Genomic DNA, 27,766 nt, shown 5'->3' on the forward strand with positions numbered 1-27,766 from the left:
AAGTAAGAATCAAAATGGGGTAGCAGACCAGTGGGATCTGGGGGTACAGATACACAAATCACCAGAAGGTATTACAGATTAGGAAGGCCATAAACAACATTGCTTTGCTTGCTTTTCCTATTTCTAGAGGGAAAGAATTGAAAAATCAGGGAAATTATATTAATCACAGAATGGGCACAGCACAGGTGACCACCATTTGGCCCATCGTGCCTGCACTGGCTCTCCGAAGGAACAATTTACCTGGTGTCACTCCCCATAGCCCTGCACATCTTCCTTTGCAGATAATAATCCAATTCCCTCTTAAATGTTTCAATTGAACTTGCCTCCACCACATTCTTAGCCAGATTCCAGATCCCAACCACTAGCTGTATGAAAAAGTTCTAGTCCCCATTGCTTTTGTCAATCAGTATAAATCTGTGCCCTCATTTTCTCAAGAATTCCTACAATAGGAACAGTTTTTCCCCCCCATTTACTCTGTCTAGACCCCTCATGATTTTAGATACCTCTATCAAATCTCCTCTCACCCTACTCTTCTCCAGGGAAAAAGAGTCCCAACCTCACTAATCTTCTAAATAACTGAAGTCCTCACCCCTGGAAACATTTTCATGAATCTTCTCTGCACTCTCTCTATTGCCTTCGCATCTTTCTTAAAACATCGCGCCCAGACTGGACACAACACTCCAGCTGCGGTAGAAAAGTACAATTCTACTTTGTTTATTATGCAATTCTGTGAAAATGTTATACTTGTATGGATTAGTAATCAGTAACGGAATCAAGGGTAATGGGGAAAAGGCAGGAAAGTGGAGTTGAGCATTATCAGATCAGCCATGATCTCATTGAATGGCGGAGCAGACTCGATGGGCCAAATGGCCTACTTCTGCTCCAACATCTTATGGTAAAACATTCCAAAGGCCTGTCTAAGGAGCATTATAAAATAAAATTTCGCACTGAACCACACAAGGAGATACTCAGACCAATGACCAAAAGCTTGGTTAAAGACGTTGATTTTATAGGAGCTTCTTAAAAAAAAGAGACAGACAGCGAGGTGGAGAGGTTCAGTGAGTGAATCCAACTGCCTTAGTGCCTCGGTGGTTGAAGGTTTGATTGCCGATAGTGGCACAATGAAAATCAGGGATGCACAAGAGATCAGAATTGGAGGAGCACAGAGATACAAGGAGGTTGAAGGGCCACAGGAGATTACACAGATGGGGGTGGGGGTTGAGACCAGAGGGATTTGTAAGTGTTAAAAATGAAGGCGTTGCCGGAATGAAAGCCCAAAGAGGCGATGAGAGAAAGGAACTTGGTGCAGGTTAGGGGACGGACAGCAGATTTCTGCATACAGAGATAGTTGTTGGAGTGTTTTCCAGGAGGGAGGACTAACGAGGGCGGCATATAGAAAAAGTTTTATTGAAAACTCGAAAGGAAGGTGGCAGGGTTAAAGTGTCCTTCACAATCACAGGTTACCCACACAGGGTAACACACAGTGAGCAAGCCAACTGATTTTAGTGCGATTAAACTTACACTCCCCTGCTATTGAAATCTGCTGTGGTCAGATTTTGTTTTTCCAGTGTAAACACAGGTAACAGCCCAGCAGATAAGCTAGAGGGCTAAACATCCCCGCCAAGTTAGTAGAGACTGAGTTCTATTCATGTAGGACTACCCACGGACAGACTACCAACTCCTGTCTAGATGTGCAAGTCTAGCTGGGTTCTCTGCACTGCTCCAGTAAACCCATACTCAATGGATTCTTCAGGACTTGCTCTTTTGGGCAACCACTGCTAGATATTCAGAAATCCCTTCTGAGTTATATTTTGAGAACCCAAACTGTGCCAGTAAGGCGTCTACAATAAGTAGCTCAAAGTTGAAGATATGAACCTTGAGCAATGGCTGCCCAACTCTCTACCACTCTGCAGTGCCAGCTGGGGCTCAGGAACAGCCTTCTCCTGGAACACAAGATCTAGGCTGACACTGCAGTGCAGTACCAAGGGGCATGCTGCAGCGTTGGGAGAATGCTGTCTTTGGATTACACCAAGGTTCCAACTGCCCTCTCAGGTGGTCTGTTCCCATGACACTACTCGAGGAGGAGCAGGAGAATTGCCCCTGGTGCCTTGGCCAATATTTATCCCCCAACCGACCTCAATAAAATAGATCATCTTGTCTTTGCTGTTTGTCGGAGCTTGCTGTGTATAAATTGTTGTAATCTAGGAAATACAGCAGCCAATGAACTTACAGCCAATGAAGTGCTTATTAAAGTAAGCATTTTGGAATGTCATGAGGTTTTGGAATATCATGAGGTTGTGAAGGACACTATCTTAACACAAGTTATTTCTCTGATGCAAACGTGATCAGTATTGAGCTCTGGGACATGACTGGGGTAAATATTCTACCTCTAGCCAACAGTTATCACTCCAAATCTCAGCTCCTTTAGCTATGTGCCGAGCATCTGTCTTTGGCCAAATAAAAAGGACCCACACTGTACAACTTGCCTCCTAGATTGATTTACATTGTATACCAAGTGCAGGGGACAGAGTGGAGAAAAGACTGAAGCTTAAGCAGTAGGCGATTAAGGAAGATATTTTTAGTCTGCAAGCTGGATACTTGGATGTAATCCTAATGGAGACGTGGGGAGGTCATGTTTATCCAGACAAAGTGCCTGTCTGTAAATCTGACCCAGTTGTGCCAGTGTAATGGTATGCAAGTTAAAGTAGCATATTCCTGATTAGGAGCTCTTCTCAGTCTTGTGAAAGATGATCCAGTGTTAGGCAGTTTACATCACGTCTCACACTAGGGAAACCCAATTCACTATGGACAGGAATTCAGGCAGTTTACTCCAAGACTGGAAACAAAATGGACAGACTGGCTCCATGGATCTCTTACTGTGCTGACTTTGGAGATCTACAGTGTGTGCGCACATTCAAGCAGCGTGACACCATTTCCCTTCTTGGGGATTTATTTTCTGAACGGGAACCTGAATCGAATCCCAATTCAAACACGGATTGACAGGTTTAATGCAGGGAATGCCCACTCTGCAATACTTTAGTGCTGCACCAGAAAAGAAAAATAAAAAGGTGGATTTGCTAAACTGAAGGTGAAAAACTGAAAAAAAAGACAGGAGGAAAGAAATGGGGAGTGGGAGCAGTGGGATTGTGCTGCAAAAGGGCCAATGCAGACAAGAAGGGCCAAATGGCCTCTTTCTGTCCTGTACTGCTCTATTACGGTTCTGCAAAGGCACAGCAGGACAAGTGATGTAAAGCCAGTGAATCACATTTCACCAGCAGCTTGTGTTCTAACATGGAAAAACAGCAAAAAAAAAACCACAAAACAATTATACGTGAGGAAAACCATTTGGTCCATCTTAATGGGACTATCCAGAAAGATCCTACATTGTTCTCATCACTGCTTCCAATTGTTTCTCGAAATGATTCCAGGGTTTTCATCTCTATAATTATGCCTGAAGCCCAATCCATGTGGTAATGTCTTTGCGCAAAATATTTCTTCTCAAAGTTATTGCTAAATTTAGCCTTTACTGCATTGATCCTTTTTCCAACTGTCATGATTTAACACAACATTCTGGGTTTACTTTTCCCATCCTCTCAACTATACTGTATACCTCTCAAGGTGCCTGCTTCCAGGAGAGAAAGCTATTTACATAGTGTAGTAAAACACCCCAAGATGTTTCACAGGAGCATATCAAACAAAATTTGGCAGAGACACACGATGAGATTATTGTGTTGGACGACCAAAAGCTTGGTCAAAGAGGTAGGTCATAAAAGACGAGGGGGCTGAGGGGTTCCGGGAGGGAATTCCAAAGCTTAAAGCCTTGGGCCTTCCTCATCCCCGTAACGTCCTCCAGCCCCACAACTCTCCGACCTCTCAGCAGTCCCCCAATTCCAGCTTTTGGCACATCCCGATTTTCTTTGCTCCACCTTTGGCAGTGGTGTCTTCAGCTGTCTCGGCCCCAAGCTCTGCAATCCCCTCCGCAAGTCTTTCCCCCTCTCCGATATGTTCCTTAAAACCTACCTCTGCGATCAACATCTGTCCCTGTGTGGCTCAGTGTCAAATTTTGTTTGATAAGACTCCTGTGAAGTGTCTACCTGTTAAAAAGTGCTATCCAAACGCAAGCTGCTGTAGTTGTCTAAATCTTGGTGCCCAAAGGTTCATCACTGCTGAAGTGGAAATTAGAGACAATTATACAGTGCTGAACATTGAGAGCCCGTTTTCTTCCCTTTACCTGAAGGATCGTTTAAGCTACATCTGTCCACTTCCCTCTCGGTTTCAGAAGCCATCCTCTCATCGGTTTCTGCCAATCCAGGGCCACATTCTGACGTGGGTTCTGGTTCCACTGGGCTCCGATCAGCAGCGGTAAAGCCACCCTTACCATAAATGGAAGGGTAGCTCTTGGAGAAGGCGTCCTCGGGATTATCCGCGTCCTGCCCCGCAGCTTTCCCGTTGCCACGCGTTGGGATCACACTGCTGGCATAGGCTGAAGTCTTGTGGAAAACCGCAATGTCATCCAGGTACTGCTTGGTGGCGTCCGAGAGAGACCCTGTCCCGTGGACCGCGTAGGCGAGGTTCGATTGCAGCTTGGGCCGGTAAGCCGTAAGGAGGACAACGTCATTGCCCGTCTGTTTGCGGTACTTCTCCATGGCGCAAACTAGAGAATCCCAGCTCTCTCGGTGGTTGTCAACCATGTCAGTCATCATTCTAGACGTGTAGCTGCCTGTGTTTTTGGAGGGGGGGGTGGGGGGGATTGGAAAACAAAAAGTTAGCACACATCACTAGAATCATAGAATAGTTACAACACAGCAAGAGCCTGTCATGTCTGTCATAGAAACAAAAAGTTTGCGCCAGGCCAACTTCTATGGCTAGATCTCAGCTGTATTAGGGTGCTTCAGATTCAGGGCACCACACTTAAAGGAAGGATGTCAAGGCCTCAGAGGCTGCAGAAGAGATTTACAAGAATGGCACCTTGGGTTGAAGGACTTCGCTTACGTGGATAGTCTAGAGACGTTGCTAGAGTTGGCCTTCTTTACTCTCAGGAGAACAGGAGGAAAACTGTTAGATGGGCTATGGTTTCTCCTTGTTTACTCTGTTTCCAGTGGGAGAGTCAGTAACCAGAAGACATAAATTTACCTCATCCCTCCAACCACAACCCTAAAAACAGAGCCACACCCAGATGTTCTGACTTAACTAGACACACTTTCAACGGGTCAGGTACAAATTTAAGATCCTTTCGTACAGTGAAACGGGTTCGTTTTGGGGGTTAACATCACTCAAGTTGAGAGCAGCAGTTTTATTAAATGATTTAATTCAACACTAATGCCAAAGTTTAAAAAAAAACTACACACACTAGGCAATTGGGATTTGTAGGCTCCTTGAACAAAAGATTACTTATACAAGTCTGGGAACAAACTTGCAGTCAGCCAGTGGGATCGAGTTACAGCAAGCCATGGGATCAGATGCAGCAATTTAAAGGCTGTGAAAGATTTGGGAGCTACTTACTTTTGTTTTTTTTTTCAGTTTTTGCCATTGATAAACAACCTTTCACAATCTGGAAGAGTGAAAGGGAAAGACAACCTCCCATTTCTAAAGCACCTGTCACCACCTCAAAACATCCCAAAGCGCTTTACAGCCAATGGAGTACTTGGACTGCAGTCACTGTTATAAACTCCCACAAACAGCAATGTGATAATGACCAGATAATTTGGTTTTTAAGAGCTGACGGTTGAGAGATAAAATTGGTCAGGACACTGGGGAGAACTCTCCTGCTCTTCTTTGAAGAATATGGCAGCATCTTTTGTGCCAAACTGAGAGGGCAGACAGAATTTCTGTTTAATGCCTCATCAAAAGACAGCACCTTCTGACACTGCAGCTCAGCGAGTGTTAATCTGCACTTTGTGCTCAACTCTCTGGAGTGGGACTGAACCCACAACCTTCTGACCCAAGAGGCAAGAGTGCAACCCACTGAGCCATAGATGACACAAGAACGTTCCTGCTTTACCCTCCTAGCCAACCGGCATTTAGGTGCCCCTCCATCTAATATAACCAGAGCCCACCCTTTTAGGAACACTACGGCACTCTTCAAACAAATTAAGCAAGGGTCTTCATCACACCAAATGCACAGAAGGATTGGGCTGCCACCACCACAACAATTTGTACTTAGATAGCACTTTGAACGTAGTTTGATCTTTGTTCTGCGAAACGTGCAGTCCTTATAGTGCAAAGATCCGTTGATGACTGAGTGTTGCAAATGGCACATTCCAAGATCCCGGACTATGTGCTGAGGGTCGCACTAAAACATGGGGAAGCCGCTGCAAAGGTCACTGTTTAAGAGACCAAACGCAGACTGGGTGACCACTTTGCAGAACACCTTCGGTCTGTCCGTAAGCATGACCCAGACCTCCCTGTCATTTGCCATTTCAACATTCCACCCTGCTCTCATGCCCACATGTCCGCCCTCGGCCTGCTGCAATGTTCCAGTGAAGCTCAACGCAAACTGGAGGAACAGCACCTCATCTTCCGACTAGGCACTTCACAGCCTTCCGGACTGAATATTGAGTTCAACAATTTTAGATCATGAACTCTCCTCCTCCTCTCCCCTTTCCAATCCTCCCCCCCTTTTTTTCCCAATAATTTATATAGATTTTTCTTTTCCCACCTATTTCCATTATTTTTAAATGTATTTCCATCCATTGTTTTATCTCTACCTTTTATCCTTTCTTGATTCCTTCACCCCACCCCACCCCCACTAGGGCTATCTGTACCTTGCTTGCCCTGCTTTCTACCCTCAATTAGCACATTCATTAGATAATATCACCACCTTCAACACCTCTTTGTCCTTTTGTCTGTGACATCTTTTGGTTATCTCCACCTATCACTGGCCCTCTATTCAGCTCTACCTGTCCCACTCCCCCCCCTTAAACCACCTTATATTTCACCTCTCTTCTATTTTTACTTAGTTCTGTTGAAGGGTCATTCGGACTCGAAACGTTAACTGTGTTCCTCTCCGCAGATGCTGCCAGACCTGCTGAGTTTTTCCAGGTATTTTTGTTTTTGTTTTGGATTTCCAGCATCCGCAGTTATTTGCTTTTATCATTGTTTAAGGCTCTCCTGCCATAACACACAGAGGGGCCAGAACCCAAGTAAAACTCTTCAGGCTGTATGTTTGGCATGGAATGAATTGCAAATATGAGCTGTACGTGTAGTGAGGCACCTCAGAGTGCCACATACTGTATTGAAAGAAACTGATGCCATTTGCACATTAATGCAAAGTCAACTTTGAACTGTCATGTGATGTACTTAAGTTTTATGATTAAAGTATATTTTTTGGGGGGGAAAATAGTAGCAAAACATCCAAAGGTCCTCCTTAGCAATAATAAAATTAGACATCAAGCCACATAAAAGGTGATATCAGGCGAGATGATCAGAAACGTGATCAAAGCAGTGGGTTAAAGGAGGAGAGAGAGGTAGTGAGGCACAGAGTTTTAGGGAAAGAAATCCCAGAGCTTAGGGCCAAGTAACTGAAGGCATGGCCATCAATGGTGTAGCGATGAAAATCGAGGACCCCCCCTCCCCCCCAACACAGGCAATCCCATTGGTGGGGTGGGGGTGGGGTGGGTCCTTGATTTTCATCGCTACACCATTGGTGGCCATGCCTTCAAGCCACACAAGGAACCAAAAACTTAAGTCAAAGCACTGAGGAGTGGAAGAGGTGGAACCACTTCAGGGAGGGGATTCCAGAGCTTACAGCCCAGGCAGCTGAAGGTACAACCACCAATGGTGAGCCAAAGGAAGTGAGGGATTCACAAGAAGCCAGAATTGGAGGAGGGCAAGAAGTCGATGGTTAGAAACCATAGAAAAGTTACGGCACAGAGAGAGGCCATTCAGCCCATTGTGTCTGCGCTGGCTGAAAATAAATAGCCACCCATTCTAATCCCACCTTCCAGCACTCGGTCCGTGGCCTTGCAGGTTACAGCATTTCAGGTGCAGATCCAGGTACCTTTTAAATGAGTTGAGGGTTTCTGCCTCAACCACCAACCTGGGCAGCGAATTCCAGACACCTACCACCCTCTGGGTGAAAAATCTTCTCCTCACGTCCCCTCTAATCCTTCTACCAATCACCTTAAATCTACGCCCCGTGACAATTAACCCCGCAGCTGGGGGAAAACAGGTTTTCCCTGTCAACCCTATCTAGGCCCCTCAATTTTGTACACCTCAACTGGGTCACCCCTCAGCCTCCTCTGTTCCAAGGAAAACAATCCCAGCCTATCCAATTTCTCCTCATAGCTGCAATTTTCCAGCCCAGGCAACATTCTTGTAAATCTCCTCTGTACTCTCTCCAGAGTCATTATGTCCTCCCTGTAAGGTGGTGATCAGAGCTGTATGCAAAAATCCAGCTGTGGCCTAACCAGTGTTTTATACAGTTCCATCATTACATCTCTGCTTTTGTATTCTATACCTCATCCAGTAAAGGAAAGTATTCCATATGCTTCTTTTACCATCTTATCTACTTGTTCTACCATCTTCAGGAACCTGTGGACATGCACTCCAAGATGTCTCACTTCCTCTACTCCTCTTAATAGCCTCCCATTTATTGAGTATTCCCTTGCTATGTTTGATTTATTTTTGATCTGAACAGAAGAACGAGAGTTGTAAACCTGGAGGACAGAACCATTAGAAACTGCATTTTATCCCCACCCCCCTACACCCACCCCCACCACCATCCAAGCAGATCGAAGCCAGGGGGATTTAGGAAGGGGCTTCTTGAGATAAGGGCTGTGGCGGGTAACTCTGCCGCAATGGTGAGACAAAGGAAGCGGTTAACTTTGTGGTCAGCTCCGGAACCAGTTCACAGCATTCTCCACTCCTGTTGACATGTCAGCGGTGGCTCAGTTGGTCTTGCCGCTGAGTCAGAAAGTTATGGGTTCAAACACCCACTCCAGGACTCGAGCACAAAAGTCCAATGCAGTACCGAAGGTGTTCTGCACTGTCAGAGGTACCATTTTTCAAACGAGACATTAAACTGAGGCCTTCCTCAGTTCGACAAAAAAGATCCCATGGCCACTATTTCAAAGAAGGGCAGGCACATTACCCCCGGTGTCCTGGCCAATAAATAAACATTTCCAAAAAAAAACAGAATATCTGGTCATTATAACTTTGCTGTTTGTGGGATCTTGCTGTGCACAATTGGCTGATACATTTCCTTACATTACAACAACTACACTTCAGAATAGCACCTTATTGGCTGTGAAGCACATTGGAGCATTAAAGGCACCACATAAATACCAGTCTCTCTTTTTAACTAACACGTCAAACACCTTTCACATCTCTGGTCTCCTTCATACTGCAACCCACCCTTTTAGCTCACCACTGATGGACAAATCTACATCACAGAATTGTTACATGCAGGAGGCCATTCAGCCCCTCATGTCTGCACCGGCTCTCCGAATGAGTATTATGAATTGCTGCTCATTCGGAGAGCCGGTGCAGGCACGATGGGCCGAATGGCCTCCTTTTGCACTGTAACATGAGCCATGGTCTTACTCTCCAGGACTTCCTGCCTAAATATCTTTTAAAGACAGACCAAGCAAGTTTTCTAGTTATTTTTCCAAATCTTCCTTAATTCCCAAAAGTATAAATCAACCCCAGCCTTGAATATACACAATGATTGAGCATCCACAGCCCTCTGGGGTTGAGAATTCTGTTGCCTGCCCCCTAACAGGAGACTGAAGTGAGAACATCAGAGCTTGTACACTCAAAATCTTACAGCACAGAAACGGGCTATTTGTCCCAATTGGTCTCTGCCATTGTTTATGCTTCACACCAGCCTCCTCCAGCCCAAGTTCATGTAACCTCACCAGTGTATCACTGCATGGATATTCATCAGACCTTACAGGAGACAGCTATTCAGCCCATCACACCTGCGTTGGCACTTTGAAAGAATATCCAATTACTTTCCCCAAAGTCCACACACAAGTATCAGGCATCAGCCTGTGATTCCTATCCCATTAACTGGTCCCACATGTTATACTACCCACAGGTTGGTTTCACAGCAGCAGTCATTATCTTTGTGCAGAGGAAGGTCATCTCTCTAAGGGTGTATACTTGCACCACATTGTCCTTTAGGAGTCAACATCCTCAAACCCTTAACACAGCACCAGTTGCAAAACAAAATGACAGCACAGTTTATTTGGCAGAGGTGGGAGAAGAGAGAAAAAGTCAAAAAGGACCATTTAGAAATAGTCACACAAAAACAAAAATAGCTGGAAAAAACTCAGCAGGTCTGACAGCATTTGTGGAGAGGAAGACAGAGTTAACGTTGAGTCCGTATGACTCTTCGTCAAAACTTAGAATTTAGAAATGGTCATTTGGCAGTACAGAACTTGAGTATTGCTGAAATAAAAAGGTTGAAGCTTTTCATCTTACACTCATCAGGACACTTGCAAGAATATCAATAGAGGGAAAACAAGACGAAAAGCTTTGAAGTGTCTCTTTTATTTCAGCAATTATATTTAGAAAACAAAGATGTTGGTTCAGCAATTCTATTTAGAAAGCAAAGATGCCCCTCTCAGATGTCAATGCACTCACTCCTCAACCACAATCCAAGAGTAATTATTGAGTGAGTTTTTTTTTCATATAAAATTCATCCACATAACCACCCAAAGACATAAGATGCTTCCAAATAGTATATAGGACAAAGCTGCATTCATATATGCTAACCTTAACTTAGCGGGTGGCCCCAGTTGCAGGTTCAAGTCTCAAGTCAGAGACTTTGAGTGCACAATCTTGGTTAACACTCCCTTTGCAGTACAGAGCGAGTGGAGTGCTGCACTGTTGATTATGCTTCTTTCAGGCAAATGTTAAGCCAAGACTGTCCTCTCAAGTGGATGTAAAATATCCCACAATATTCTTTTGAAAGAAAGAGTTCTCTCTAGTGTTCTGGTCATTACTTATCCTTCAACCAACATCACTAAAACAGATTACCTGATCAATAGTACTGTTTGTGATAGCTTGTTATGCACTAATTGACTGCTCGGTTTCCTACATCGCAACAGTGACTACACTTCAAAGTGCTTTATCAGTTATAAAAGATAACCTGAAAGTCACCACAAAAATGAAAGTTATTTTTACTTATAGAAGCTTTGACAGTTCCAGACACCAGGGGAACTTCCCCCTAATAGGGCAACAAGATATTTTACATCCTCTGTGTGGTAGACAGGGCCTCAGTTTAACAGCTCAGACAGAAAACAGCACCTACAGTGAAGTACTGCCTTAGGGCTGCACTGAAGTGTCTGCATAGATCTTGTGCTCAAGCTCGAGAGTAAGGATTGTATAGCATCTTTCAAGACATCCAAAAAGCACCTTACAGCCAATGAAAAAATTTTGAACAGTGCTCAAGCTCGAGAGTAAAGATGAGAAATATTTGCAATTATATAGCATCTTTCAAGACATCCAAAAAGCACCATACAGCCAATGAAAAAATTTTGAACTGTAGCTACTTTTGTAACGTAGGGAAACAGCAGCCAATTTGCACACAGCAAGCTCCCACAAACGGCAATGTTATAACGATCTGACTTTTTTTTTTGAGATATTGGCCGGGGCACCAGTAATAACTTTCCTGCCCTTCTTCAAAATAGCCCCACGGGATGTTTTACACCCACCCGAGAGGGCAGACAGGGTCTCAGTTAACATCTCATCCAAAAGACTGCTCCTCTGACAGTGCAGCACTCCACAGTGTGTTCCCCCCCCCCCCACCCCCCACGCGCCCCCCCAAAGCAAAAAACTGGGGAAAGCTTATTTGCTCATATTGGGGAGCACGTCAATCAAACAAGTGGAGTGAAATGAAACACAAGCCAAGTCAACATGTTTACAAGAACCCAACTCCATGCAAATCACACTTTAATTGAAGGCTGACTAAGGCACAGCACAAGGCTGACTAAGGCACAAGGCCCCCCGCCCCCAAGAGCATAAAGTACCTGGGCAGGTAAATCACTGCATCAGCCTCAGGTACAGAGACAATGCAAAGTGGAGATCAGAGAGAATCCTTGACAGTCCCTCCAAGGGAAAAGAGGAGGAGGAGGAGGGTCCAGCGGAATAGCTCCCGAGGCAGCTGAGAGGGGATCTAAACAAGGACAACAGGCAGACAGTGAGGAAGGGCGACTACAGGGCGCAAAGCCAGCTCCAAGGGGGCGGGTAGGCTCTAGCAGACCCCAATTCCGAGCCCTCTCGCCCTGACTCCTTACCTGCGTCGCCTCCAAGCCTCCCGGAGCCAGACCCGCGGACGCACAGCGTCACCCTCTTATGTCATCACGCCGCTGCGATCTACGTCAGACGCTAACCCTCTTTTCAATCCTTTCCCTCTCGTTTGGCTCTTTCTCCGCCTGGACCCGCGTATCCAAGCGTCGAGGGACAACCATCGCACGCGGTTTTTTTTCCCCCCACCCACGCAAAGAAAGCATTCAAAAATAATCAATCGGCGCCCCCCTTTGTGCCCCGCACAAACATGGCGGGGCCCCGAACAAAGATGGCGGGCGTTTGTTTACGCCACCAGTGAAGGGGCCTTTAAATGTTTTTTTTTCGGGGAGGGTGCGGCGCCAGTAAGCGCCTTTATATTGCCCCCTCTCTCCTCCTCGTCGAGTTATCCTTTCTCTCCCCCCCCCATCCCCGACCTGGAGGCGTGGCCGAGTGATCAGAAGTGAGGAGCGGCCGGGGAGGAGGGACTCTGCCCCGCATAAAGATGGCGGCCGGCGCGCTCAACTCCGGCTGAACAGCAGCTTCGTTGGGCGGTTGGGGGGGCCACCGGGACCGGCGCGAGACTCCCTCCGTCTGCAGCGATTGGGGAACTTACAACGAAAGTGAGGGGATCGAGTGTCTACCACCCACAACAACAGAACCAGAGCTGGAAAAAGAAAAGTAATTAAAGCTCGACGACCTCCACCAGAAAAATAAATTCCCCTCACAAAGATGGCGACCAAGGGGTCATTTTTCTCCAATTGAAGCTTTTCTGTTGTTGCTGGAAATTGGACAACAACAACAACAAACATCTGAGGGGCAGAACCCAACCAAAACTATTTAATCAGTGCGAGGGTGTTCATTATATATATATTTTTTAAAAAACTAATTAAGAAAAATTGCATCCCACCAGTGCTGGTTCCAGCATAATATTTTTTTTTGGAGATCAATCAAAATCCAATCCAGCTCCTGACACAATCATTTATTTATTTATTCCCAGCGTCAGGGAAAAGTCATAAGACGCTGACGTCAGCCGATTAAGCCTAAAGGGTGATGATTGCAAAACTTGGGAACTGTCCACGCAAGGAGCTGCTGCCCGAGGCCAAGCTTCGCTATTTCAATTTTTAAAGGAGTTGGGAGTGAAAAGTTGTGATGACCCCATTGGTATTCTGACCCCCAAATTCTCCTCCCCACATCGCCCCCCTTCTCCCAAAAAGTGGGCGAGTCAAGCAGCAGCCAATAAGAAACGGGCACGATCCGGAAATGATGCAAGGAGAATTGTTTTGAGACGAGCAGAAGTGAAGGATGGGATCCTCCACAGAGAACCATAAGGTAATAACTCATTCCTTACGCCCTGTGCTCCAGTGCAGAGGCACTGGAATATTGTGTGTGTGGGCGGGTTCATGTGCTGAGAGTCCTTGTTACCCTGAAGTGCACAGACACTGGACTATTGTGTGGGATGTGTTCACATTCCGAGAGCCACAAGTAATAACTCATTCCTTATACCCTATAAATACAGCGACACTGTAACAGGGTGGGAGGATGTGTTCATGTGCAGAGGGTCCTTTGTACCCTGTAGTACAGAGACACTGGAATACAGTGAGGGAGGATGTGCTCATGTGCTGAAAGTCACAACTAATAACTCATTCCTTATACTCTATAAATACAGTGATACTGTAACAGTGTGGGAGGATGTGTTCATGTGCAGAGGGTCCTTTGCACTCTGTAGTACAGAGACACTGGAATACAGTGAGGGAGGATGTGCTCATGTGCTGAAAGTCACATAATAACTCATTCCTTATACTCTATAATACAGAGACTGTAATACGGTGTAGGATGTTGTCACCTGCAGCGAATTCTTATACCGTGTAGTAGATACATTGATCAGTGTTTGATGTGGCCATCTGTAGAGAGTTATAAGATAATAACTTTTCCCTTATACCCTGCAGTACAGGGACACTGTGACACAGTGTGAAATGTCAACTGGAGAGAGTCACAAGGTAATATTCTTTATACCATCTAGTGCAGAGACACTGTGATATAATGTGGGAGGAATCACCTGCAGAGAATTTCAAGGTAATAACTTGTCTGTTACAATTCCTGTGCTACAGTGAAGGATGGGGGTCACTTCCAGAGGGTTACAAGATACTCACTTGCTCATGAGATATTGTATAAAAGGGATGCACTAATACACCAAAGGATGGTATAAAACATTATATTAACTAATCACTCTGTTGCACAGATACAATAAAGGACCATTCATTATACATTCACTTACTTATATTCACTCCAGCTACAAGTATACGTGTAATAGAGTGAAAATAGAGAAGTGTCTAGTTTATAAGTAGTTATACAGACTTTCAGAGAGTACTCATAGATGCATATCTTGGTAAGTATTCCTGAATGAGTAGTTACAGAGAGAACGTTAGTGTGCGTATACTTGTAGTTACAGTGAGAGTTGGTCACTAATCTGAATAGTTAACCCTAGAATACATGGAGTTGCAATGAAAATGTCAGTGAGTACCAGTGTGTGTTTGTGTATATTGTTATATAAGGATAGAAAGAGTGGAGATGTACAGGTGGTGTTAACACTTGTGGCTCTTGGTCTGTATATAATTTCTTCTTCTGACCCTTGAACTTTGAAAAGATGGTCACCATGGAATCTTGTTATGTTTGATCAGACAGTCACAGATTCACCACGGCAGCAGCGGTGTGCTCTTTGTGGGCCACACACCTTTTCATGAAACTGAGAGGAAATCAGCAAAAGAAAGGATGCTCTCTAAGTTCCCTTGATCCCAGTAAATACATTTCAGAGACCTTGGCTTTCATCATTTTTGTGAGCTTGCATGCGTATATTTTCAGGAAATCCATTTTTTTTTTTGCACCTACATGTACATTTGACAGATATTCCAGGATGTCAGCGTAGACCACGGCAGCCTGTTTCACCTTGTTTAGAATCAGAAAACTCAGCCTGTGCTTGAAGCGAATAAATCCAAATGCCAATCTGCATGCAAACAGTGAATGAAAGTGGTAAACCTATAGAACAGGCTCTCTTGGGCACAGTGAAAGCAATTAGTACTGACAATATTTATGGAAATTAGATAGATTCCTTTCAGTATCTGAGTCATTTGAGACCCGATGTAAAGTGAGCGGAAACCAGGAGGAACAGGCAAGTTTGGGCCTACAGTTCCCAAAGCTCTCCTCCACTGGGGGTTTTCCTCCCTCATGCCTGGGTCTGTTGTAGACTCATTGATTAATCAATCTATATCAACAACTCCATTAGTATAGTGTGTCATACTGCGATGGTAGCAGGTGAACTAGATAGACCCTTTTTTTTTAATCCAACAATTCCTATGTTCTTATAAGTGTGAAATTTCTACTGAAATGAAAGTGACTAGGGATTTTCAACCAGCAATTTTCCCTTTTTTTGAAAATTTCCCCTACAAGACATGTAGCCACTAGGACTCAAACCACACGTTCTAATTAAATGTTCCATTCTGTGCAGTAAGTTGAAGTCACATTTGACTTTATTTTCAAACCTTTGAGCTGCCTCGTCTGTAGTTCTACCAAGAACCCTCTGCCCCTTTCCTTTCAGCAGTTTGACTGCATTTATGCCTGAAATGTAACTGAGAATTCCTAGAGGATTCAGAGGGTAAATGCACCACTCCCTGTGAAATTGAGTGACATAAATGCATAAGGTCCTCACCTTCCTTCCTTTACCTGGCCATATACTGAGTGAGTCGGATTTCAACGGTTGCAGCAACAGAGATGTCACAGTTGGCCTCATGAGGGTGTCACACTGGGGTAGGGAAAGAGAGAAATCACAGAGGATTCCTGACCGTGGGTCAAGGATCCACTTTTGTAGATTGGCAAATGAGCACAGGGTTAGGCAAAGCAGCAATGCTCCCCATGGACAACAGCTGAGTTCACAGGTGAAAGATGTGTGAAAACTGGAGCATCGGTGGGTGATGCAGGGCCTGTGTCCCAGCCTTGCTCAACGCCCTCTGGGAAGGAGGACAGAAAACATTCGATGCTGCTTCTGTTGGATGAGCACAATATAGTATTTTTTTTATTTATCCATGGGACGTGAGCATTGCTGGCTAGGCCAGCATTTGTCGCCCATCCCTCATTGTCCTTGAGAAGGTGGTGGTGAGCCGCCTTCTTGAACTGCTGCAGTCCCTCCACAGTGCATAGTACAAGGTAAGCTGTAAACAGAGGGCTGTGCATATTGCACAGGTCAGTGGACTGTAGTCACTCTCATGCAAGCCATCTTTCCCAGTGATGGATTGGGATTTAGACAAGGTCTACTAGGAGAGACATTCATTTCATAGTGTGCTGTACATTTTAGTGGAATGTACCATCTCTGGATTAAGGACCACCCAGATGCCTCCATATCGATAAAGTTATAGCTTGTTAACGCGTTGCTGAACCTTTGCAGGATAAGATTCCATTATTATCAATAATATTAGAACCACATTAGTATGTAATGGCTGATCTGATACAGCAATTTGACTTCTTGCTTCTGTTTGGTTCAGTTATTTTACTTAGAAAATGACATTTTTTAGCTGTTTAGGAAGAGTTTCATTGGGAACCAGGATCTGATTTTTCCGGTGGTTATTTGTTTTTACAGTAGGCCCTGGTTCTTTATTTTCTTTTAATATATAAATTCTCAGGATGGAGGCTGATAACTCAGCTGGCTAGCATGTGGTTCAGAGTAACACCAACAGCGCAAGTTTGATCCCAATGCCGGCTGAGGTAGACTTGGGACCCGTCTCTGCCTGCCCCTGAGAGTGGGAGGCAATGGCAAACCAGCACTGGCAAAAACTGCCAGGAAAGCAGCTCCGGATGAAGCACCAGCAGACAATGAGCCAAGGACCCGCCTTTGGGCAGAGCACACATGACCTGTGTGAGATATGGACGTTGCTGTCAAGACTGGCATTTATTGCCATCCCTGGTTGCCCTGAGAAGTGGTGTTGAATGATGATTGTTCCAGTTTTTCATGGTTATGCACTCAGTGTTATGCACTGCATGGTTCCTTTTTAAATTGCTGTGTGGTGAATGTTGGTGGTGTGCAGCCTGCTTGTTACACAGCCTGGCACGCTCTAGACTGCTGTGCAGCTCAGCAGCTTAGAAGGAACGTTGGGTGCTGAACCGCCTTCTTTACCACCCCCGTGGTTTTATGTAACTGAGTGGTTTGCCAGGCCACGCCAGTGGAAAGTTAGGAAACAACCATGTTGGGTTTTTCAAAGGTCTGGAATGCACCTGCCTGGGAGTGTGGTGGAGGCAGGTTCAATCGAGTCATTCAAGAGGGAATTGGGTTATTATCTGAAAAGGAAGAATGTACGAGGCTACAGGGAGAAGGCAGGGGAATGGCACTAGGTGAGTTGCTCATTTGGAGAGCTGGTGCAAACAGGATGGGCCGAATGGCCTGCTGCATTGTAACAATTCTGTGTGGGATGTGCGTCATGCATCGGCCAGACCAGAGGTAAGAACAACAGGTTTCCCTTCCCTAATGGGCATTAGTGAGCCAGTTGGGATTTTTAACAACAATCCTTCAGCTTCATTGTCATCTTTTCACTTCCCAATTTTCTTTTGAATTCAACTTCTCAAAAGAGCCAATGGAGGGATGTGAACTCACGTTTTCTGGATTACTATTGCTAGTCTAGTACTGCATACTGAGAGATTAGTTTTCTGCAGGTGGTAATTTGCTAGTTTTGTGCGAACTGGCATAATTACCAAGGAGCAATTATTTAAGCCAAGCAGGTGCTGCGCGTTCTTCAGGTGCTGCATGCCAGGTGAGATGCTGTGCGTACATATTTAATACTGGATTCCTGCCATTGCTGCCCTTTAGCAGACTGTGACCATGGCTATGATTTCTGCCTCGCAGGTCGTCTTTGAGAAAGAGGGCGTGTTTCTGCACACAAGCACAAAACGGAATAATGACCAGGATACACTTATCCCCGGGGTGATCCGGATCCTCGAGAAGGTGAGGAGCTACATTGCAGCCATTCTGCAGTGAAGGGCTGAAAATTCCAACATTGCCATACGTTGAGATCCTAATGATAGCAAAGCATGGCAACAGGAGCTAAGATGGCGGGCGGGGGTGGGGGGCGGGGGCTGGAGACTGGGCTGTGGGACTAAATTGGACAACTCTTTGAAAGACTTAGCACAAGCACCTTGGGCTGAATGGGCTTCTTCTGTGCTGATATGACTCTATATATGCTGATAGCAGAGGAGCTTGCCTTTTCTTTCAAACTGGAGTGAAAGACTTCAGAGTTGTTATAAGGATTATTTGTTCTTGTTCTGTTTCCCAGGGTTCTGATACTGTGATGGATTGGACTCCAATCAGTGAGAGCAGAGAGCATCCTCAATTCCTCTACTCCAAGAAGGTAATTCTCTTGGGACCATGCGTACAGTACAGGCCTGTTAAGTTTTGGACTGAATATAAGAATGTAAGAAATAGGAGCAGGAGTAGGCCATTTGGCCCCTCGAGCCTGCTGCACAATCAGTATAATCATGGCTGATCTGATTGTGGCCTTCCTGTTTGTTCCCTATAACCCTTGACCCCTTGCCAATCAAGAATCTGTCTAGCTCGGCCTTGAATACATTCAATGACCCAACCTCCGCTGCTCTCTGGGGAAGAGAATTCCAAACACAAACGTTCCTCCTAGTTGAAGAAATTCCTCCTCACCTCCATCTTAAATGGAGACCCTTTATTTTGAAACTGTGCCCCCAGTTCTAACTTCCTCCCAGCATCTACCCTGTCAAGCTCCCACATAATCTTTTATGTTTCAACAAGATCACCCCTAAATTCTTCTAAACTCCAATGAATAGAGACCCAACCTGCTCAACCTTGATATTGATTTGAACTAGTTAACTTTATATACACTGTTATGTAATGAGGGCTCATACCACTGAGAAATTTAACAGTTTTTACATTTATTTGTCAAGGCTGAGCCCTCCCAGGTCAGCTGCAGCACAAGTTGGATGCAGTGTGAAGCTTCTGCTGCTGTGAGGTTATGGAACAAAACAATGCCCACGTCAACTAGCATTCTCCTGCACTTTCAACATAAGGTGCTTGATGAAGGGATGTGGGGTGGCACCATAAAAACAGAAGCAAAGATGATGTTGGGAGCGATAATGCCAAAGCTTTGATGATGAGTTAAGTTTAAGGAAAGCATTAAAGGAACCAGAGAGAGAGGTGAAGAGTAAGAAGGCTTTTGGGGACACTTTGAGTCATAGAATGATTACAGCACAGGAGCTATTTAGCCTGTCATGTCTGTGCTGGCTCTCTGCAAGAGCAACCCAGCTACCCCCACTCCCTCTCCTTTCCCTCATAGTCCTTCAGATAAATATCCAATTTCCTTTTGAAAGCCACAATTGAATCTGTTTCCACCAGACTCTCGGGCAGTGCATTCCAGATCCTAAACACTCGCTTCTCTTTGCCACTTTTGCCATTTGCTTTAAATCAGTGTCCTCTGATTCACGACTCTTCCATCAACAGGAAGTTTCTCCCCATCTACTCGGTCCAGACCCCTCGTGATTTCAAATCTCCTCAATATTCTCTTCCCTAAGGAGAACAGCCCCAGCTACTCTAATCTGTCCACGTAACTCAAGTTCTCATTAATTCGTGTGAATCGTTACTGCGCTCTCTCCAATGCCTTTACATCCTTCATAAAGTGCAGTGCCTTATTCTTTGTTTTCTCCTTCCATGTTTAACTCCCCCTAAGCAAAGTACTACTTAGTCTTATTTTTGGAGAGAGTACAGCACGGTTCTCATGACCCTGACTCGACACCACATCACATAATTTATTTCTTCCTGTTCCCTCCCCTCACGTTGTCCTGTTCGTTTTCAGGATTCTACCGTGAATGGGGCCAGTCACACCGAGGAGGAGATGTTTGACCCAGGTTACGAACCAGATTGGGCTGTTATCAGCACAGTAGGAACCAGGGTGCGCCCACTGGAGGAATTACCTGGTGAGAGATGCTGGTTTATTATTAATGTCATGCATTCGTCTTATTTCTTGCCATGTGAATCTTGTTCTGGTCAAGGTGAAGCGTTGACACCGAGCATTAAGTATCAAGTGCAGTGATGCCCAATATGTAACGGATGCAATGCAGAGTCCCAATGACGTGTCTCAGCTCCAACCTCGAGTACCCTGGCTGCATCACAAGTTGTTAGAGCCCAGAGACAGCTATTCTGTCCATCAAGCCTCTGCTGGCTCTCTACCAAGAGTTATCCAGTTTGTCTTTCCCTGCATCTCTGCAGTTTTCTCCCCTTCCAGTACTTATCCAATTCCCTTTTGAAAGTTACCATTGAAACTGCTTCCACCGCCCTTTTGGACAGTTTGTACCAGATCATTACACCTCGCTGCGTTTTTTAAAAAAAAAACTGTTTCCATGTGCCCTCTGGTTCTTTTGCCAATTATCTTAAATCCACCTCCTCTGGTTGCCAATTTTCCTAGTGGAAACAATTTCTCCTTATCTACTTTATCGAAACCTTTCATGATTTTAAACAGCTATACTATATCTCCCTTCAGAGTGTGAAATCTCCTGGTTTCTCTGAAAGGGATTAGGGGCAATTTGTAATGTGGGAAGTTACCATTAGAAACTGGATGCATAAGCTTCTTAAAGCTACATTAGAATGGAAACCACATGTAAAAGTTCTCTTTGAGGAAAGAGTATCTCGAGAGTCTTTTACTGAGGGCAGTGCTTTTGTAAGTTTTACAGGCAGCAGGAAGGCAGAGTCAGTAAGGATGTAATTGCCAGAGCAATCCATTCAATTTAAAGTTCATGTGCGTTGTAGGTTATAAATACAGATATAGACAACTAATAACTCCTTACAGGTTGCAGATCTGTTGGACACCGGGCATTCTGTACAGAATGCCACCAGCCCCAGTTAGATAAAAAGAGATTCTTCTCCTCCAGTTCTGTGCCCGAAGGCAGGTCCGACCAACAGTGCTGTGATCTTCACCTCAGACAGGGCAAGGAGGCAGGTCTAGAATCCACCCCAGCTGGAGCAGGGATCAAACCCAGTGTTAAAAGCAAAATACTGCAGTTGCTGGAAATCTGAAACAAAAATAGCTGGAAAAACTCAGCAGGTCTGACAGCATCTGCGGAGAGGAACACAGTTGACGTTTCGAGTCCGTATGATTCTTCATCAGGCCGTGTTGTTGGTCTGATCTGATCTGATCCACCACGGCCATCCAGACAACTGAGTCAACCAGCACCAACCCCCACCTTGCAGGGAGCCTGAGTAGCTGTGGCTCATTCACCTTTTACATGCATGTTGTAGCCTGGAGCTATGGATAGTGATGGTAGGGGCTTCACTTTCTTTTCATCACATGGCTGACCAGGAATCTCTCCCACTCTTACTGCCTGCCATTGGCGTGTGTTGGGGGAGGATTTACGAGTTAATACTCCAATCTGTTTGGCCACGTAATGAACGCACCTTCCTCTGGCCATCACATCTCGGGGTGGGACTGGAATCTGGAGCTTCTGGCTCAGAGGCAGTGATGCTGACCACTGCATCACAAAGACCTCCATAAAAGAGATCGATAACAAAAATTTCTCATTCAGTTACCTCCACATGTCAGGCAGAAGTTTCAAAGAGTTCTCACTTATTAACTCGGGTAATAGTAAATTGGCAGCACATTAGTTAAAGGAGATAATTTATACAGCTGGGGAGGGGAGTGTGTAATTGAGCCAAACAGGCCTGGTAGACCCCTATGCCGTTAAAATTAACCACAATTCCACTGCATTAGAGAACAGGATCAGGCTGGGCGGTGAGGTCCCATGTTGTCAAATAGCATGCAACCCATTCCTATTTGGGTTCTTGCCTGGAGGAAAGCTACTGTGTGACATGCTTGTGGGGACATGTGGAGCTGCTCTTAAAAGCGTTGACTCCTGTTGGATGTATTTTGTGCAGTAGCTGGCTCATTCACTGGCTCCTTTTTCTTTATTTATGTTGTGTTCTGTTTGGCAAGCCACTCTTGGTTGAGTGTGATTTTTTGTTTCTCTCTGAATTGCACTTAGCCACAGTCCCAACTACTGAATTTGGCGCAATAACTCGTGTGCACAAGAGGGTTGGGTTAGAGCAGGAACAGTCAAAGCTGCGAGGTCCCATGTGGTCAAATAGCCTGCAAGCAGTTCCTGTTTAGGCTCTTGCATGAAGGAAGACCACTTGTGTGATTAGCCTGCAGGGACCCATGGAGCTGCCTTTTTGGAAGAGAAGGCAACAATATTGACCAAAAATAAATTGTACGTGTTCTGTGCCGGGGCTGACTTGATGGGTTGAATGGTTCCTTTCCTTTATCTATGCTTTGTTTCTGTTAGACAAGCCATCCATGGCTGAGTGTGGTGTTTGGTTTTTGTCTGTCCCTCAGCTGCAACCCAGTGCTCCGGAGCACCCAGCAAGTGGGCGTTCTCTCTCAGTCTGTCCGAGCTCAAATCCATCCGGAAAAACAAGCCCGGCCTGGGCTGGTCATACCTCATCTTCATCAGCAAGGATGGCATCTCCTTCCCAGCTCTTCACTTCCACGCCGGTGGCACCAGAGCCTTACTCAAGTGCCTGTGTAAATACATAGTGCTGGCCACGTGAGTATATAACACCTCCCTTTCACACCTGCCCCCAGAGTGCTCGCTGCAATAGCACAGTCACTGTGCCTTGACTCCTGCTTTTACAACCAGGCGGCTTTACAATCTACAACTTGGCAGTGAAATGTCACCGTAATGTCTGGCGTATAAGCCGCTTCTTTGTTTGTTGAACCTTACTGTTCGGGGCCTATCCAGGACCCGTGTTGCTTTCATTGGATAGAGTCCAGTCCTATTTTGAAACACCCCAATCGAGTAACAGGGGCTGAGGATAGGGAGAGGAAAAATTGTTCAGGATTGCCACTCCTGACCGCTGCCTAGTGACCCGCCCCCAAACCCCCAGAGTCTTGTAGCAATCGACAGTGGCTTTGTATTTTATCTGATCCCTGTCAACAGCCCCAGCACCATTCCCATTGATGAAGAGGATTGATGTCAGAGTTCATGGGGAATGTTGGGCTTGACTGCACACCTTGCAGTCTTACAGTCAATAACATGTTCTAGCAGCAGTCACTGTGATGGTTTTCCAACGGCAGTTATTGATTCTGTTTTTGTCAGTTCCAAGAAGGACCCTCGTCTTTATCTGGTCTACTCTCACGATTCTCACGCTTTGTCCCAATCCTTTGACGAGTTGCAGCTATTCGATGAGCATTCTTCAGATTTGGTGTCTGTGAGTAATTTTCTCTGCTTGATTTTTTTTTTTTCTTTTTTGGTTGGTTTAATCAATATCGGTTTAATGAGAGCTTGGAGAACGCTCTCCAGCCTTCCCTGTACATGTGGATTGGGTCATCCGTAAACCAGCAGCGTTACATGCACACAGTGCCGCTATTAAAATTTAAACCATTGACGGTTAAATCTGTTGCTTATCAAGATGATGCTATTAATGTTCAGAAAGAACTGTTTCTACATTGGGGAACCTGTATCAACATCAAACATTCCCAGATCAGGAGCAAAACAGGTTAGAGGGATCAGACAGGGAGCAAAAGTGATACAGTTGAAGGTGTGTTTGGAAGCCATGTATGTACGTATGTTGCATGGTAAATAAGTTTGGTGAGCTGCAGACTCAAGTTGTCATGAGACTATGATATGTTGATGATAACCGAGACCTAGCTCGAAGAAGGGGAGGATCGGGATTTCAATACTCCTGACTTTAGGGATGATATCTAAGCATTTGAGGGGGTGGAGAAGAGATTTACAATGGGCTGCCTGGCCTTCTCTTTTGCTGTATCGTTCTGTGTAAAATGTATATTACTGAGTGTTGTTCTTTTTTCTTCCACCCCTCTTCCCCAGCGCTTTATACAAGACCCTTACGCTGCCACCTTCGGCAGCTTCTCCAAAGTGACCAACTTCCTGCGTGGAGCTCTGCGGCCACAGGATGGACCCCGCCACCGTCCGCTGCGCGAGATGGCGAGTGGGCTGGACTTGGAGCAGCAGGACGAGCCGGGCTTCGAGGTCATCACCTGTGTAAGTGTCCGACCCCTGCACTGGCAGGAAATGACCCGTTGTGCGGATATACTTCACAAGCTGGTGAGGGAGCTAGGGGAGAGAGAAACACTTCAGAAAATCACTCCACAGGGAATCTCCAGGTCAGAGTTTGCAAACACGACTGAGATAGGAAAATTGAACAAGTGCTGACATTAGCACAAGAATTAGAAGCAGGAGGAGGCCATTCGGCTCTCGAACCTGCTCCGCCATTCAATAAGATCGAGGAACTCGGTTGTGGTTTCAACTCCACTTTCCTGTCTGCCTCCATAACCTTTGACTCCCTTGTCAATCAAAAATCTGTCTAACTCGGCCTTGAATATATTCAATACCCTGGAATTCACTGCTCTCTGGGGAAGAGAATTCCACGGACTTACAACCCTCTGAGAGAAGAAATTCCTCCTCATCTCGTTCTTAAATGGGAGACCCCTTTGTTTTAAACTTTTGTCTCCTAGTTCTAGACCCCCTCACAAGATGAAACATCCTCTCAGCATCCACCTTTTTTTTTTAAAAAAGAAGATGCATAGTAAATTGCTGCTTTGAGATACTGCATTCACTCCCTCCCCTCCTACACAATCCTAACCCAGCTATTTTCCAACTGAGGATCAGCTGTAGTTGGAGAGATGACGCTGAACCCTTTGGAACTGTCAGTGTCCCCTTTGGCTTTTCAGCAGCAAGGGGTTGGGACTGCAGAGCTGCAGCCTGCTCACCACCAACAGTAGGGAAAGTGCTGTGAGGGCGACTGCTTCAGATTCATTTACCTGTGTCACTCAGTCCCCTCTTGCTTCAGTGATTTGTGCTTTAAAACCACTGCTGAGAGGCAATATGGGAGCAGATGTCACGTTTGGTGAGTGATGCCACATCCACAGAGCAGGTCTTTATGATGCTGCATGAGGAATTTTACAGACAAGGTAACCGCACAAAAGCAGGCCATTCGGTCCAACAGGTCTGTGCTGGCATTTGTTCTTCACTCGAGCCTCCTCCCTTCCCTTTCCTCTAACTCCATCAACATAACATTTCATTCCTTTCTTCCTGATGTGTTTACCTACCTTCTCCTTAAATGCATCTCTGCTATTTGCCTCAACTAATCCTTATGCAAGTTAAGTTCCAAATTCTCACCACTGGGTAAAGAAGTTTCTCCTGATTGGGTTCATTATATTTGTGACTCAGTTTTGCTTTCGCCCACAAGTAGAAATATCTTCTCTGCATTTATGTTATGAAACCTCTGCATAATTTTAAAGATCTCTGTCAGGTCAGCCCTCAGCCTGGAGGTGAAGCATCAAAGGCTGCACACAGTCCATTCAAGTTTGAATTTTTCATTTCACGGTATCCTTCAAAGCTACTGTTGAAGCTGATACCATCTTGGATGGGCCACTGAGCTTATTCCTGTTTGAAAGCTGAGTTAGTAGAAGCAAGGATGGAGTCTTTAGAGTGTTGGGCCAATCCTTTGTACTACCGGGCTCAGTAATTCTTCCCAGCCATGGATTACTGATTGGGTCTCCACTGATGTTACTGCACATCCCTTGCATTGTCTGGCACAGTAACATCCCCATGATTGCTTCAGCAGTTAGTATTCACAAAGAAAAGCAGTAGAGAAATAATAGGCAGTCATAGTTCTCTGTGACCGTTCTCGCCTGATAACTCAGTCACTTGAGACAGTGAGTAATAATGGGCCATCCAGACCATGAAATTCCCATGTTCAAGCCATTGTCTTGAATTGAGTTTGTCGATCCTGGCCAAGGCAATGATAATTGACCACAGTGGACCTGGACCTGAGAGGGAAGAATTGACCACGATTCCTGCTTCTGGTTTACTGTCCTGTTACAGCCTGTCATGTCCCACAGTGACAAAACTTCAGCATCTTTCTGCATGGAAGTCTTAAGGTGACCCGAATGGGCTTCCTCATCCACAATTATCTTGTTTGGAACTTTGAAGTGAACCCAATTCGGCTTGACTCTGATGCCGCTCAAGGTAGAGCAACCTGTCCACTCATCGATGATCTTGTAGATGTAGCACCACTGGAGGACTGTGTTGGCCTCCCGATTATAAAGGATATAGAGAAGGTGCAATAAAGATTTACAAGGATGGTACCAGAGCTGGGAGGTATCAACTATCAGGAAAACCTGAACAGGAGGTTGCTCTCTCCTCTATGGAAGAGGAGTACGAGAGGTGATCTGATAGACAGCTTTAAAATTATGAAGGGGTTTGATGGGTAGACATGGCGAAAGATGTTTCCACATAAGAGGAAGGCCAAAACTAGGTGGCCATGAACATAAGACAGTCACCATTAGGAAATTCAGGAGAGATTTATTTACGCAGAGAGTGGTGAGAATGTGGAACTCACTACCACAGGGCATAGTTGAGGCATATAGCATGGATGCATTTAAGGGGAAACTAGATAAACACGTGAGGGAGAAAGGAATGGAAGGAAATGTTGATAAGGTGAGATTGGGAGGAGGCTTGTGTGGAACGTAAACACCAGGATGATTAACTGGTTGGGCCAAATAGCCTGTTTCTGTGCAGTAAATACAATGTAATATGAAATGGAAGGAGATGAAGCAGAAATGTCCTGCTGGCAGTTTTCATTTGATTTAAATTTTTAAAGAGAGATTTTCCCTACTCTTCCCCCCCACTAAGATCTTTCTGACCTTTTTTTGCAGCAAGCTGATCTGGGCCAGAGGCCCACTGTACAGAGGCAGGAGACTCTAACAGCAGTGGAGTGGGAAAAACATCTGGACCCAGAGGGAAGAGTTCATGATGTGGAAGAATTGAAGAAAAAGATTTTCAAAGGAGTAGGTGAATTCATTCATTAGCTTATATATTGATCTCTCAAGCTTTTCATGCCATCACAGTGAATTACCGTGAAGTTGGAAATTCAGATCGTTCTGTAACTTGGCAACATAAACAACAAAGCAGAAATTTGGTGTTATTTTTAAATTGCATTATTGAAGTTAGCAACTTTTGAGTTAAGAGGGACAATACTGGCTTATAAAGAGAAGGGTAGTTCTGTAGCTCAGTGAATGGGTGCTCACCTAATCAGATGAATGTGGTATTGTCCCCCAATAGGTGAGGGATGTAGCAGGATGACTCTGTCAGGGAAGAGGAGTAGGTGGAAATTCCCTGGAAGTTTTTTTCTCAATAAAAAGGAAGGTGCTAAGGGTAGAAGTGACACTTCGAAAATGGAGGTATTTTCATTGTAATAAAGTTGGGCACATGAAGTCAGTGTGTTGGAAATTACAGGGAAAACCTGTTGGGACTATCGGGTGCAGAAAAGTACTGTGGGTTCTGAGGTTCAGGCACAGGAAAAAAAACAGTGGTTTGTGTACAAGTAAAACAGGAAGAATCGGTGAGAAGTTAAGAAGTGGGAATGTGTTCACAATTTACCCAAGGGAGTTCTGAGGACTAGGTTGCAAAAATGTTCAAAGATTTTGTATGTGAAGGGGAAGCCTTTCCATGTGCACAG

At 45.1% G+C, this 27,766-nt stretch overlaps 2 protein-coding genes across 5 annotated transcripts in view; one reads left to right on the forward strand and one right to left on the reverse strand.

The window, feature by feature from the left end:
• Positions 1-12,286, reverse strand: part of akt1s1 (AKT1 substrate 1 (proline-rich)) — a 35,018-nt gene extending 22,732 nt beyond the window's left edge. Inside the window, exons 1-2 of the mRNA XM_078531771.1 lie at positions 12,243-12,286; positions 4,232-4,720 (exon numbers count right to left, since the gene is read on the reverse strand). Coding sequence (XP_078387897.1) covers positions 4,232-4,703 — 472 coding nt within the window. The 5' untranslated portion in view covers positions 4,704-4,720; positions 12,243-12,286. The remainder of the gene's footprint in view (positions 1-4,231; positions 4,721-12,242) is intronic.
• Positions 12,287-13,442: 1,156 nt separating this feature from the next.
• The window catches only part of tbc1d17 (TBC1 domain family, member 17), a 34,446-nt gene continuing 20,122 nt past the window's right edge, over positions 13,443-27,766 (forward strand). For 2 of the 4 annotated variants that reach the window (XM_078531830.1, XM_078531831.1), the window contains exons 1-9: positions 13,460-13,563; positions 14,181-14,231; positions 18,119-18,217; positions 18,546-18,620; positions 20,088-20,208; positions 22,617-22,827; positions 23,380-23,491; positions 24,112-24,285; positions 26,964-27,095. In XM_078531830.1, coding sequence (XP_078387956.1) covers positions 13,537-13,563; positions 14,181-14,231; positions 18,119-18,217; positions 18,546-18,620; positions 20,088-20,208; positions 22,617-22,827; positions 23,380-23,491; positions 24,112-24,285; positions 26,964-27,095 — 1,002 coding nt within the window. In that variant the 5' untranslated portion in view covers positions 13,460-13,536. Of the gene's footprint in view, positions 13,564-14,180; positions 14,232-18,118; positions 18,218-18,545; positions 18,621-20,087; positions 20,209-22,616; positions 22,828-23,379; positions 23,492-24,111; positions 24,286-26,963; positions 27,096-27,766 lie in introns of all 4 variants that reach the window. The other 2 variants (XM_078531832.1, XM_078531833.1) reach the window with 1 other exon arrangement.

This window comes from Cetorhinus maximus, chromosome 29 (genome assembly GCF_964194155.1).
Source record: "Cetorhinus maximus chromosome 29, sCetMax3.hap1.1, whole genome shotgun sequence".
NCBI classification, from domain to species: domain Eukaryota; kingdom Metazoa; phylum Chordata; class Chondrichthyes; order Lamniformes; family Cetorhinidae; genus Cetorhinus; species Cetorhinus maximus.